The 15,329-nt window shown below is 34.1% G+C and overlaps 1 protein-coding gene and 1 long non-coding RNA gene across 2 annotated transcripts in view; both read right to left on the bottom strand.

The window, feature by feature from the left end:
- Positions 1-14,357, bottom strand: part of LOC141566219 (uncharacterized) — a 76,677-nt gene extending 62,320 nt beyond the window's left edge. The window contains exon 1 of the long non-coding RNA XR_012489253.1: positions 14,244-14,357. This is a non-coding gene — a long non-coding RNA (uncharacterized LOC141566219). The remainder of the gene's footprint in view (positions 1-14,243) is intronic.
- LOC141541332 (olfactory receptor 13G1-like) lies at positions 3,693-4,667 on the bottom strand. Its single transcript, XM_074265474.1, has one exon. The coding sequence runs from the start codon at positions 4,665-4,667 to the stop codon at positions 3,693-3,695; it is 975 nt and encodes a 324-aa protein (XP_074121575.1).
- Positions 14,358-15,329: the final 972 nt, after the last annotated feature.

The raw sequence follows: 15,329 nt of genomic DNA, 5'->3' as shown, positions 1-15,329 counted from the left end.
TCAACAGTAAATGATGGCACCATGATTCAAATGTTTCATTTATTTTCAAGTCAGGTAATGTTTTCTTCTAGTCCATGTAGTCTAGCTATTAAATAAACAGTTGACATAGATTGATGGGAGGATATTCAAGTATGTTATTTTCAAATAAACAAGTGTGTTTCAGGAAAGTGTTAGTTTCTTGATTTTACCCACAAATTTAAAACATAAGCACAGGAATCCAGGATTGGGAAGGACATCAAAAGGTCATTCTTCTATTCTAACCTGTACCTGAACTTGAAATCAATATACATCAACAAAGTAAGGTCATCCAAATTTCATTTAAATTTTGAAGAGAAATTTCATGCAATGGTGACCCACTCCATTTTTGCAGGTTTTTAATTTTTCAGACACTTTCCAAATATTTTCTCACTACAATTTTTACCCATTGTTCCTACTTTACCAATCTGTTTACTTCACTAAAATGTAGTTTGTTTGGACTTGTTATACTGGGAGTTTGAAAGGGTAAATGAAACACAAATAACTGACATCAGTCATATATTCTGATCATACCAATTTTAATATATAGAATCCCACTTAAAGGGCAAAAATCTTACGAGATAACAGAAAAGTGAAACAATTTCTTTGCATTGTCATTAATATACAGAAATACATTTTTGCTATTAATTCGTTATTCTAGAGACCATACCTTTATGTCCACATTGGAATAAAGCAAATATTTATTCAAGATCATACTTTAAGATGTTCAGCTAAGCCTGTATATTTAAATTTGAGTTTAAAGTTTCTTTGAATATATAATCTTATAAAGGACACAAGAAAGGAGCCTTCATACTAAATTTTTTCCTATTCACATACACACACACTCATACACATACAAACATATTAGGTAGTACTGTGGATTGAATGCTGGGTTTGAAGTCAGGAAGTCCTGATTTCAAATCTAGCCTCAAAAATTCCCTAGTTATGTGAGCTTGAACAAATTATTTAACATCTGTTTGCCTATGGATTGGTGATACACTTGAAAAGGAAGTGGCAAACTATAACAGTGACTTTATCAAGAAAATCCCATAAACCATGATCTGTGGGATTACAAAGAATTGAATGTGACTGAATAAACAACTTATGTATAATAGTGGAATATTTTGTTAATTTATATTATAGAACTAAATATGAACATATATATAATATATGGCATTAAATGTTAGAAATAGATTGGATAACTAAAAAGGTATATTTTCACTACTTTAAAAAATATGATAAATTTTGGAGAAGATGTGGGGAAATTGGTGTTGATGGAAATGTTGGTGGAGTTATGAACTAAGCCAACCATTCTGGAGAGCAATTTGGAAATATATTAAAAAGGCTTTAAAACTGTGCCGTATCCTTTGATCCAGCAGTACCACTATTGAGTCTGTATGCCAAAGAGATCATAAGAGAGGGGAAAGAACTCACTTGTGCAAAAAATTTTTGTAGCAGTCCTTTTTGTAGTGGCAAGAAATTGGAAATTGAGTGAATGCACATGAGGAATATTGGGGAATAGCTGAATAAATTATACTATATTAAAGTAATGGAATATTATTGTTCTATTAGAAATGATAAACAAGATGATTTCAAAAAAGCCTTGTAAAATTTACATGAACTAATGCTGAGTGAAGTGAGCAGAACCAGAATGCTGACAGACACAATTCTCAGAAATACCAAGACAATTCCATCTAACTTGGGACAGAAAATGACATCCACATCTATAGAAAGAAATATGGAGACTGAATGAAGTTTGAAGCATACTTTTTTCACTTTTTTTTCCCTCATTTTTCCCTTTTGTTTTGATTTTTCTTTCACACCATTACTAATATGGATATGTGTTTAAAACAGTTATACAGATATTACCTAAACAAGATTGCTTGCTGTGCTGGAGAGAAACAAAGGAAGGGAGGGAGGAAAAAAATTGGAACTCAGAATATCACAAAAATGAATGTTGAAAACTATCTTTTCTTGTGCGTGGGGAAAAAATAAAATAGGAAATAAAAAATTAAAATTAAAATGGGAAAAAAAAGAGCCCTGGATTTAAAGACAAGACTTATTAAATTTTGCTCCTTTCTTTCTTTGTTACTAGCTGTAAGATATAAAGTCACTGAAACTTGCTGAGTTTCCATATCTTCCCATAAAATGGAGATATCTTTTCCTAGCTACCCTAGTAAGTTGTTGTGTGGTTCAAATGAATTAATATATGTGAAGATCCTTTGGAACTATATAATATGATACAAAATTACTGTCACAAAACTCTTCCAAAGGTGTTCCCTTATCTCCACCTTTTTTGAAAGATCACTCTCTGATCACCTAGAGCAAAGTTCTGCTAGCCTAATCTATTAGCTAAATTAAACTGTCATTTGATTAATTTCTCATCCACTAAGTAAAACAACTCAGAGTAGCATAGTATAATAGAAAATTGCTCTTGAAATCAAGAAGACCTGAGTTCATGTCATCTTATTCAAACCAGCTATGTGACCCTGAGCAAATTACTTATAATTATATCCCAGGAAATTCTCTAAAAACTGTGTTGTAGGAAGTTTGTTGCACTGCAGCATAGGTCCAGACTACATAAAGAGAGAAACCATGTTACTGAGTTAATCCAATCAACCCATTGTTTTAGAACCACCCTAAAGTCAATAAAGAAGTAGATAATGAATACAAGTAAACTGAGACAAAAATAGGAGAATGCAAGTCATTGAAGGGCACACAAGATTGCTAGAAATGGAGTCAGGGTTTTGAAGAAAGAAGCAGCTGGGTATAGTGGATAGAATGCTGGAACACAGGAAAACATGAAATCAAATCTTACTAAAAGAAAAAGGATATTAATAAATACATTAATATTATTTAACATCTGTTTGCCTATGGATTGGTGATACACTTGAAAAGGAAGTGGCAAATTACAACAGTGACTTTACTATTACTACTAAATAATAGGACCCAGGACTAGCTACATAACAGGATATAGGTAATTGCTACATGATATTCTGCAAGTATCAGGTGCCAGGCACCATAATATAAAATAATAAAATAAATATGCCATCCATTATTCTAAACAAATGTTTAATGGCCACTAAATAACCTGGAGATGGAAAAGAAAAAAGAATATTTCTGTCCTCAGTATATTATAGTTTACTTGAAACTTTTTTTGAGTTCTAAATTAAAAATATATGACTAGTAGCATTGTTTCCCCTTCTAAACAAATAAATAAATAAATAAATAAATAAATGTGTGTATATATGTATATATATTTTATATATATATATATGTATATATATATTTATATATTTGTGTGGATATGTATGACAAGCTCCTCATTATAAGACAAACATGTTACAACATGATAATTATAAAATTAGAAATAATCATCATTTCATGTGTCAGAGAGTATGGAAGAAAAGTGGTTGTCTGTGTGATCCAATTTAGTGAGTTTGAGAGTTTCCTGCCCTTCCTCACCAAATATTCCCATTAAACACTGAATTGCTGCTTAACCTAATCAACCTAAACAATATTTACTTCCAGAGTTGTAGAATCTTAAAACTTGAAAGAACTCCAGAAAATAGTCATCTTCTACCTGAAACATGAATGTCTTCTACCAAATTCTAGAAAAGTGGCCATTTAGTCTCTGCTTGCACACCTCTAATAATGGAGAAAGTGTTGAGTCAGATCTAAGATGGATGATTTTTTAGATGAATTGATACAGTTCTGCCTAGGGGAAAGAAAGAAGTCCATCCCAATAACCTCTGCAGGGCCCCTTTCACTTCTCTATTCCGGAAGGAATAAATAATTGGGTTGAACATAGGGATGATGACAGAGTAGAGGGCAGTGATGATTTTGTCCCTTCCCAAAGTGAGATTGGAGGTTGGACGAATGTAAGTGTAAATTACAGTGGAATAGTAGAGAGAGACAACAGTAAGATGAGAAGAGCAAGTGGAAAATGCTTTCTTCTTGCCCTCAGAGGAGCGAATCCTCAGAATTGTCCTAATAATGCATCCATAAGAAACCAGGATAAGGGAACAACTCCCCACCCCAAATATCACATCTGCACAAAAAGCTAGAGCTTCATTGAGATGGGTGTCAGAGCATGACAGCTTCAGGATGGGTGGCAGCTCACAGAAAAAGTGGTCAATGATGAGAGAACTGCAGAACGACAAGGGGATTGCCAAGCTGGTATGGACTGCTGAGTTGCTTATACCAATGGCCCAGATGCTGCCTGCCATCCCAATGCAGACACGACTACTCATGATCATTGGGTAATGGAGGGGATGGCAGATGGCAGCATAGCGGTCAAATGCCATGAGGGCCAGGAGGAGAGCCTCTGAAACTAAGGCCCATGTGAACACATACATTTGAGCCATGCAGCCTGAAAATGAAATGGCAGACTTCTGGGACAAAAGGTTGGCTAACATCTTGGGCACAATTGTAGATGTACACAAGAGGTCAATGACAGACAAGTTGCCCAAAAGGAAGTACATGGGTGTATGAAGCTGTTTACTGGCATAGATGGTAAAGAAGATGAGAGAGTTTCCCACCAGAGCAGTCACATAGATGCATAGGAAGGACACTAGGAGAAACAGTCGTAGCTCTGGGAGGCTGGAAATTCCCACCAATATAAATTCCATTTCCATAGTCTGGTTCTTCATCCTAATAAACTGAAGACTAGCCTTGAAAAGAAGTCAAAGCATTAATGAACTGGATTCACCCTCTTTTATTTGATTCAGTGCAAGTCATTACAATAAGTATTTTAAAACTTTTTTATTCTGGATGATAAGATGCCTTTTTAAGAATTCCTCCTTAGGAAAGTAGAGCCTATACTTTATATGACCTTTTTAATCTCCTACATTTATTTATTAAGCCTATCTTGAGGGCATTCTATATGCATAGTATTGTTGCAGGTTTAATGGACACTTAAAAGAAGAGGAATATCAAGAAACACCTCTCTTTTCTAAGAACTAGCAACCTGACATATTTGAGAAGATAAATATGCTCATAGACTAAGTTATGCAACAGGGAAAAACAATATAATTGAGCATCCAAATGAATGCTTTAATAAAATACATTTATATAATAATTTATGGTAATAAAATATTTTATCTATTTTGATTTTCCACCATAATCCTGTGAGATGATAATTTCCATTTATAGATGAGGAAATCAAAGTTATAGACATTCTCAAACCTTCCTGAGTTCACAGAAAAAATTTATACAGTTACTTGGGGGGAGAGACAGGGGTAATTTTATTTTTTAATTCAAATGCCTTTCACCATACAATGCTGCTATAATCATTCAGAGGAGGAGAGCAATGTGTAGATGTTTAGAGTGAAAAGCACAAGGAAGAGTAAAACTTGAACTGGACCTTGAATTAAAGGATTTGGCTAGTCGAAGAAGTGAGACTTGTATGAGCCAAGACTTAGAGTTAGAATGAGAGAGGACTGTGTAGGGAATTCTGGTTCAAAAGCTATTTGGTTTAAAAAAAAAAAAGAAAAAGAAAAAGAAAAAGAAAAGAAAGAAAGAAAAAAGCTAAAGCATTTGAAGCACTAAATATATTTCCTTAACATATGGTAAGTAATCCATAAATGGATTTTAAATAAATGAATCAATGAAATTAAATACTTAACAGAGAACAGAAAATTTAGTTCATCATCCTATTCAAGTGATAGTCTTTGCATAGTCAAGTCATAAACTATGTAATTCTAGGTGGACTGCTCTTTTCAGTTTCCTAATCTATAAAATGGGGGTGGGGAGCAAATTCCTTCCAGATTACTATATGAATAATCATTAAATGACCTATTTAAATATTTTCAGTTTTCAAAATACCTTTAAAGGTTAGCCTAATTATGTTTGGCCAGAAAAATCACTCAGTAACATACTGACTACAATGACTAGCTCAACCCTCACATCCTTAGCTCTTTTAATAAATGTAAAAATTACTCATATGTTTAATAAAGTAAAATCATCTTAAGATTATGAAAATCACTACTACTACATTTTCCAATTTGGGCAAAATTTGGGCACATTGGAAAATGCAGAAGCTTTCATGGATTGGTTGGATTGGTTAATATTTTTACACTATAATTAGTCATTGTTTTGAATTTTTAATTTCTACATTGTAAAGAAAAAATACAGAATTGGAATTATTTTCTATAAAAATATATTTAAATATATTCTATAGAAAATATATTTTAAATTATTTTGAGCCTTAACATCTTTAAAGAAAAAATAAGGGATTGAGGTTATTTATTCCATACTGCACTGTATCTCCTCTGAATCTCAGTTACCATGGATGTAAGAGAGGTAACATATACTTAATAACAAATATTTACAGAAGTATTAGGAAGATCAAAAGAGATAACATAAAAAAGCTTTATAAATAATAAAAACCCCTATAAATCTGAATTACTCTTAACCCTAATAATAGGGTTCCTACTTAACATAGTACTTGGCATACTAAATAAAATAGACAAAGGCACAAATTAATTAACAATAAAGACAGATAAGACTTACCTATGCAGAAGACTGTAACTTTTCCTTTTATGAAAGTGCTTTGTAAAAATAAAAAAGGCTCTCAAAGTTTGAAAATACTCAACTCCATATATATGACAGCTATCATTATCATCATGAAATGGATATCAGAAGAAAAGAACAAAGAAAGCAATATTGTTAAATTTAATACATTTCCCTTTTTTCAAAAAAGAAAGGAAGTAACAAAAATTTATAGTGTTTCATATGTCTTTTTTTTTCTTTGTGTATTGCAAGCTTGCATTTACTTATAACAAAATTTATAATAAATGAGAAAATTCCATTTTTAATAGGGTGACTAAACAAATAAATCTATAGGATCACATCACGAAGAGCTTCATTGGAGTAGTTGCTGCCAACTCTTAAAATGAGCTTATCACATAAGCTAAAAATACAACACCAGACAGAATGCCATGGAGTCCTCCTGATTTTGAAGGCCTTTTTTTCCTACCACTATTAAAAGTTCTACCTTTTTCCCAAAGTCAGACTAATGGGAGCCATAAATTTTCTTGGCTATCTGTTCCAATTTTTAATAATTTTAATTAGTAGTTTTTCCTTTATATTTAATCTGTTCCTCACAGTACAACCGAATTCTATTCAATTCTATTACTCTATCCTTGTTAGAGATGAAAAAATACTGAGGCATCAGTTTTTAGCGCTGTGTTGGTTTATAACGGGTTCTTTCAAACCAGTGGACACTGTAAAAAAAGAAAATCACAGACTACAAAATTAGAAGTGGTCTTGGCGTATCATTTAGTCAAGTTCCTTATATTCAGACAAATAAATTTTTAAACTGCTGGACATGAGATTGTCTATTCTCTTCTTAAAGGTCTTCAGGGACAGAGATTTCACACTCTCCATTGGGAGCCCATTATCTTGGTTTATCATTCTAATATTTTTTCTTAGTTCTAAATGATGTATGTGTGTTTCTGGCTTCTCATATATTACTTTATATATACATATAATTTTTTTGAACTTGAATTTCCTCTTCTATAAAATGGAAATAATAATTCCTAAAGCACCTGTTACAGGTGACTAAAAAGAGGTAAGATATTTGTGAGCTTTAAAGCAGAATATTAATCAATCAATACACATTAAGTGCCTATTGATTACCTGGATGATGAGGTTTAGAGTGGTCTAGATTCCTGGTGGTCTAGAGGTTAGTGGCAATAAGAGAGTTATTGAGAATCCCCTTTAAATTGGCCTCAGGTTTTAGGAATGAAAGAATTTACTCCTTCTTGAATATTAGTTGCAAAATCAAAATGTATTGTTAGATAGAAATCAGTTTACCCAAAGACTGATTTCTATAGTGGCAGATCTATGGAAAATGGAGTTTTGAACTGAGAATGCAGTTCTCAATGTACAAAAAGTCCTGGTAGTTGAGTGAGCTACCAAGGTCCATCTGCAAAGACTTTAGTTGACAGAAGCTTATTATATTGGGTATCTTAGTGGGGGTTGGGAAGCCGAGCAGATCAGAACCAGTGAGGGCTGAACAGCCCAAGCAAGTCAGAATGGGGGCTGCATTTCCTATTGGAATTCAAAGGGATGTTTTTTGACCAGGATTTGTAATTGAATCAAAGGCTCTGGCATCCTGGAAAGACAACTTGTCTAGGAAGGATATGCCTCAGCCAGCAGGGGCTGGGATACAGATCAATAGGAAATACAGTTTCTTAAAGGGAACCCAACCTGCTTCATTGGCACTGGAGGAAAAAATATAAAGAATAGAACAATCTCTATTCTAAAAGAGCTTATGTCCAAGCAGGAGACGCAACAAGTTTGTATATGTATATGTCTATACAAAGTAATATAAAAACAATTAACAAAATAAATACAAAGTAGCTAAATATAAAATTATTTGGAAAGGAGAACACTAGCAGTTGGAGAGATCAGAAAAGGTCTGGTTTAAGAAGTTGTGCTGGAAATAAATCTTAAAGGAAGAGAGACATTCCAAAAGGCCTAGATGAAGAAGAAATAGATTCCAGGCAAGGGAAATGATCAGTTCAAGTGTAAGGATGTGAAAGTATCATATTTGAGGAACATAGGAAGTGTTCCCTATAGAGTGTGGGAGGTAGAATAATATACAACAATAGGTTGGGGTCAAGCTGTGAAAGACTTTAAAAAACTATTTTCTTTTCCTAAAGGCAATAGACAGTCTCTAGAGTTTAATGAAGGAGAAAATTATATGAACAGATCTCTTTGATTAGGATGTGCTAGTAAATGTTTAGCAACTGGCTCTCCACAAAAATAAATAAATAAATAATGCTGGGCACATTTTAAAACTTAATCTGCTTATTATAAATTTCTATTATTTTATCTCTGGACAATAAAGTAATAAATTAAACCTTGATCTGTACTGGTTGCTGATTTCTGAAGTGAAAATGCTCATCCTGAAAATTTAACATTCTGCTCTCTGCTTTCCCCCAGCCAACTGGGGGACTCTAGCACTTACTCAGTATAATTGTACAGGATAAAATGGACTTGTAGAAAGTCTTCAGGGTGGACAACCAATTAGCAGACCATTGCAATAATTCCAAATTAAGGTGGTTATTATGTAACCAAAGAGGTCAGTTTCAAGAAATCTAATATAGGTAGAAATGACAAATTTTGACAATTTCTAGCTATTATTATAGAACCAAAGTCAAAAGAAAATCACAGAAATTTTTAAAAATACTTTTAATTTGAGTGATGTCTACAAACCTGCTTATTTTTTTTCTTAATTATGCCTCTAAAGAGAGATTAGATATGCAAAGATCTAAATAGTCAGCTGACATCTGTAGGAAAAGAAACTGGGCAGTTCTATTTAGTTGATTTTCTTCCACTCCCAAAGGGTTATCAATAATAAGAACACTTTCTACAAAGTTTAAATGTGTGTGAAAATATAAGAATAGGAGGAAGACCAGATGCTAGATTTCATGGAAACCATGAAGGATAATGAATACTTGTTTTCATTCTACATATACACTGAGAGAGACCACTGACATTCAATTTACTAATTATTTTTTAGCCTAATTAATAATTTGAGTACTTATTAACCAGAAAATATTTTTTGGACTTTTCATTTGAGTCACTACAAGTAAAAATGACTTCAACTTTATCTGTTTCTTTTTTTTTGGAAGGTATACTTAAAAAATAATTAGTAAATTGAATGTCAGTGGTCTCTCTCAGGATAACCAAAAACCCCACATTGAATGTATAAAATACCTTTGGGAAAGAAGTTGTCCCTGGGATGAAAATCAACTCTGATTGATTAATAATTAATGAGGGTGTGAATATATTAATAAAGAGGTGGGCAAAAAAGTCATCAACTCCTCTGTCTGAGGACTTAGCTTAATGAGATTCAGGTGCCTCCAGATATCTAGACAAAGGGATCCATCTCCACCCAGAGAACTTAAGTTGATGAAAAATAGGGCAAAATTCACCTAAATTAGATTTTCTTTACCATTAGTTGGGTGTAGTCCTGTTCAAAATTAAGGAGAATATTTCATTGTCAGACCTGTCCTTCACAAAAACTGGTTTTTGAATGAAGAAGTAAAAGGGAAAAAAAAAAAAAAACCTAACAATTTGATATTAATCATCAAAAGAACATCATTGGGTCTTGCATATTAAATTGATTATTAATATAATAAGAAAATAATTTTCCCAGTAGCAAAAGAAATTATGCCTATGACAACATAGTGTATTAGTCAAAATAGTCCCAAAAAATAATCAAAAAACTTGGGATTTTTTCCTAATATGTATAGTTTACTAGCTGTGTGATGTTAGGTAAATTATTTAATCTCTCTGACTTTGTGTTTTCATCTGCAAAATGGAGATGATGATACTTTCTTTCACCATTAAGCTCACTGTTGCAAAGATCAATGAGATAATGGACATTAAGTTTATTGTAAACCATGAAACATTATATAAATGCGAGTAGCTGTCATTATTCTCATTACTATTATTTCAAATTGAAAACACAGGCCATTTACCAGAAAATGAACATCATCCTTCATGGATCATCCTCTCTATGGCACTCCCTAATTTACATGTTCCCCAAAGTTCTTTCTTTTTGCCCTCTCCTTCCCCTTCCCCCCTCAATGCTTCCTATCTCCTTCCATCCTTTTTCCCCTTGTTCCTTACCCTCCCATTATATTCCTGTGCGGCATAAGACTACTGGTTCAAATGCATCAAGGATTTTTTCAAGGTAAAAATAGAAAGGAATTTTATTACAGATCTAGCAGTTAAGGATATCTCCCTCTTCATAAGCAGTTAGGCAAAGAGAAAAGACTGAACAGTTAACAGACAACAATTAGGACAAATGATCTCATATTCTAAGTCATTACAACCACCTCTTTAGGATTACTAAATTACCTTATATGAGTTTCAAGTTTCATTGCCAAGGGGGACCCAACTTAGTCCCACAAAGAAAAGATCCCACTCTTGTAAACCAGGTGATCTCTAGAGAAAGAAAGTTGGTCTTACTGCACAGCCGACCTTCACTCAATCTTTACAATACTGTTTCCATCTTGTGAGATAGCTTTCACAGTTCACTTCATTCAATTCCCCTCTTTCATCATTTGAAATCTTCTCACACCAAAGTTTATACATTTCTTCAACTTCCTATATCAACTTCATTTTCAGGATCTGACCTATCCTCCCAGGCTCTGATTCCCACACTTATCTCTTGAGCACCATTGATCCCACTAATCCCATGACTTTACCTTCTATCTTAATGATTTGGGACAGAGTTTTCTGAACCATATTGGTAATAAATTGCATCCATACAGGGGGGATATAACTCTACTGATGGCTGTCAGGAGAAAGCATAAAGCCTGTCTCCAATAGGCTCCTCCAAAGCAAGACCAACAAGAGGTATTAAAAGGTGAGGTCCAAATTTGAATCTGAACATGTGCAAATTTTCTGAGGTCTTTGGTTATATCTTGTACCAAGATAATACTTTTTCTCCTGGAAATCATCCAGAAAGTTTCCTCCCTTCCTTGTTCTTCATTCTAATCCTTTTAGATAATACAGATTGGGAATAGGAAGAACTCATCAAGTGCTAGGATGTCAGCCTTCCAGAAAAGGCTTCTCATTGATTAGAGTTTTCTTTTTGGATTCAGGCAGCAAGATCACTGTCATCCCAACCAGTTATATCCCCTTAATTGGAGTAGGTAACCTTTCACAAATAACAATGTCTGCCACAAAAGTCAATAACAACAAAAAATGCTAAAATAGACAATATATGCATCTAGCAACAGACTCCCTTTCTCCTCCTAAATAAAATAAACCAATCACAAATGAGGAAAGTCCCAGGTCACTTCTGGGAACCATTCTAATTCTTTAACAAAGCAGTAAGCAAACATTTAGTCCAAGGCAATTTAGTATCTAACTTCAATTTAGTAATCAGTTTCTTAAGAATCTGATTCATTCTTTCCACTCTCCCGAGGAGGGCAGATACTCAGGTGTATGGAATTGCCAGTCAATTTGCAATTCTTCCCCATTATTTCTTATAAAACCTTGAAATTAAAATATTTTTATTCATCAGAAACAATAATCTCAACCAATCCATACTTAGGTACAATTTGTTCCCATTTTATTCCATTAAAGCAGCAGAGCTCAGAGGAAAGTTTTTCCATGCATTCCTCCTAGATTTCAGTTTCCCCACTGGCGTAATTTCATTAAAACTTAACCTAATATCTTGGATCTGGCTCCCTTCCTGTGGAGGGACACCTCCTCAATAACTTCCTATTTATCTTTAGACATGTTACATACCTTTCAGATATAATTTGTTCTGCAATTACACACATCCCCATATGCCAAATTTTCTTGCTTTTACTTCTCAAAGGGAGAAAGCAAGATAAATCATAACATTAATACTTTTAATAGCTTTGAATCAAATTTCACAAAATTTGTGCCATATATCCAGCTGGGCCAACAAAATGTTAAAGCATAACTCATTCAATTTTTACAAATTACCTAATATACAATTTAGCAAGGAACATAAAAGCTTAAATATATTTCATCTAATTAAGATACAAACATGTGACCTCTTTAAGTGTTACCAGAGAACCAAATTTTTTAACAAAATCAAATCAAACACAGATTTAAATTTCTACTAGCAATATTTCAATATCAATGCACACATTTCTAAACTCTTATACCAGAATAAACAAGTTCACAATTTTAATATGCACAAGTTAATAGTAATTATCCCCTACTGTAAAAGGCTGAAAATCTGAATAGGTGCACTGGAATTAGACAACTGAGCACTTAAGACTAATTACCTATTGGATAATACCCTATTAGCATATTCTTGGAAAATGGCCCTTCTCACTATTCTGTGCTGGCTCCATCTTTTGGTGTATACAAATAATGGTAGGAGGAATTAGGGGGTGGAGGAAGACAAGTCAGAGTCACTTTGGAAGAGGATGACAAGAAGGGAGGTTGGTGGAAAGTTTGTAGCAGTTTTGTCCATCCCCTTCACTTCTCCCCCTAAAGACCAAGGACTTTTGCTTATCCTGATTCCGGCTGATTTTGAGGCCTCCAGGGAGCTAATCCAGACTTCACACCCTACAGTTTCAGAATCAGAATTCCAATACAGGTCTTTAAGAAATTGTCAGATGCAAAAACCCTGAAGGAAGATGGTGGGAGAAATTTGGACCCAGGTGTCCAGCTACAGGTCTGTGGCTCAGTGGCTGTCTTACTCTCTGTGCCAGAAATGATGGGGAGGGGGGCCCATGTCAAAGATATTGGGGGTATCAGTGCAAACCCCAGAAAAATTCAGGCCAACAGGACACTTCCCTAGCCAAGATAGATTCCACAAACCTGAAAGGCTTAGAAAAAAAACAGAAAGAGCAGTTTGTTTTCTTTTCTTTTCTTTTCTTTTCCTTTGGCAGTTTCTCTCAGAAGGCTTTTAATCATGAAAATTAGACCTTAAAAACCAAATAGACCAACTGAATTTAGCTGATAGAGCCAAAACTTATTCTCAAAAAGCCCATAATCTGCTAAAATGTTTTTAGCAGTTCTGTAACTTAATTATTTCTTCAGACTCAAATTGGCCATTTCTGGGGCCACACAAGTATCATTTTTTTCATTTTATTCACTTTTTTTAAACACACTGCTTTTCTATTTTCCCAAAAGCCATCAAATTCTCCAATCTCTTTCAGCCTATACTCTTCTCATTCATACATAAACTTTCTCACTAACTTTTCTATATACATTAGTTAAAGATCTTATCTTTCCAACTCAGCCTGATCTTTTCCAAATAAGCAACAGAGCCTGACTCCTTAATTCTCATCCAGCTTACTAACTTTTAACACAGAACACAGAATGCAAAGCAGACACACACAGAAATCACAAACACCCACAGAATTCTATTTTACATACAGATTTAAATTGGACATACTCAATTAGTCCTGGGAGCTTCCTCCCCATACAGAACAGCATTATTTAATCATTTTACTTTTTGCCCTCCTATCTTCCAAGGGACTATCTATTCCATGGAGGGATGTTTGTTACTGAGCCTTCCCATTTTGAATATTTGATGAGATATTTCAGGATCAAATACACTTAGATCCCAGACTGCCACATTCAATTCAATGGAATCATCCCAAGCCCTCTCCTCAATAACCCCAAAAGGCCTATCTATCTGGTCCAGAGAATCCCAACAGTCTGTAATCTTCAATTCAAGGGTCACCTCAAGGGTCTCACAGGTCACTCACCTTTAGCATTTGTAAACAAAAGTTGCCTGACTGCCATTTCAATGGCTACCACTCAGGATTTGCCACAGATTTACTGACTTTTATTTTGCGTTGAGTGTGTCCTCTTCAGGTCACTTGACCTTGGAAGGAGGGAAAGATCTTGGAAATTTGCAGGCTACCTAAAGCAAGGCAGGGCATTGTCTTGTTAACACTGGAATTCCCGCCCACTCACCAGGTCATGTGATTCTGGAAGAGCCTCTGTAAACTGTGTGGGACAAAACCACTGACTCAAATCAATCAAGGACATTTCTCAAGGTAAAATCAGAAAGGAATTTTATTACACTCTCACAAAAAATAGCATCTCCCTCCCAAATAACAATGAGAGGTAAGTCCAGTTAACAAACAAGAATTATATAAGGTTCTGGGGTAATAAGCTGGATCTTTACCCTGATTAGTCAGGACAAATGACCTCACATTCTAAGTCATTAATAAGGAAAAACTTCTAATTCAACCACATCTAAAGAATTACTAAATTACCCTATATGGGAGTTTCAATGCCAAAGTAGCCCCAACTTAGTCTCACAAAGAAAAGGGCTGTATGATCCCAATTTTTATAAACTATGTGATCTCTAAAAAAAGAAACCTGACCCTGGGCACACATAATCTTCACTCAGTGTTTAGAACATTGTCTCCATCTTGTGAATTAGTTTTCACAAGTTCACGTCATTCATTTCTCTTCCCCTCCCTATGCTTCTCTTATCTGCTTTTAACATCTCAGTGTTGCTCTAATGAGCAACTAATAATCTAATTGAGATTACTCTAAAATTCTGCATTTCCAGTCTTTCCTGAACTTCCATTCTAAATTGTGAACTGCCAACTAAATGTTTCCAACAAAATTTTCCAGACATATAATATTTAATATATCTAAAATCAAAATATAAAAGGAATTCCTTTTGTATTTCCTTAAAAATACAATATCTCTTTTTAATTTCCCTCCTTGTGTCAAAGAAACTATCACCATTCCAATCTCCCAAGTTCAAATACCTTCTCCAACGATTTGTGATATCAAAGGTGGGATTAGGTGATAATGACACAAATAGCAGCAGT

The sequence above is a fragment of the Sminthopsis crassicaudata genome, chromosome 4 (assembly GCF_048593235.1).
Source record: "Sminthopsis crassicaudata isolate SCR6 chromosome 4, ASM4859323v1, whole genome shotgun sequence".
NCBI classification, from domain to species: domain Eukaryota; kingdom Metazoa; phylum Chordata; class Mammalia; order Dasyuromorphia; family Dasyuridae; genus Sminthopsis; species Sminthopsis crassicaudata.
The sequence above is the reverse complement of the archived record's forward strand: the minus strand, read 5'-3'. Positions and strand labels throughout refer to the sequence as shown.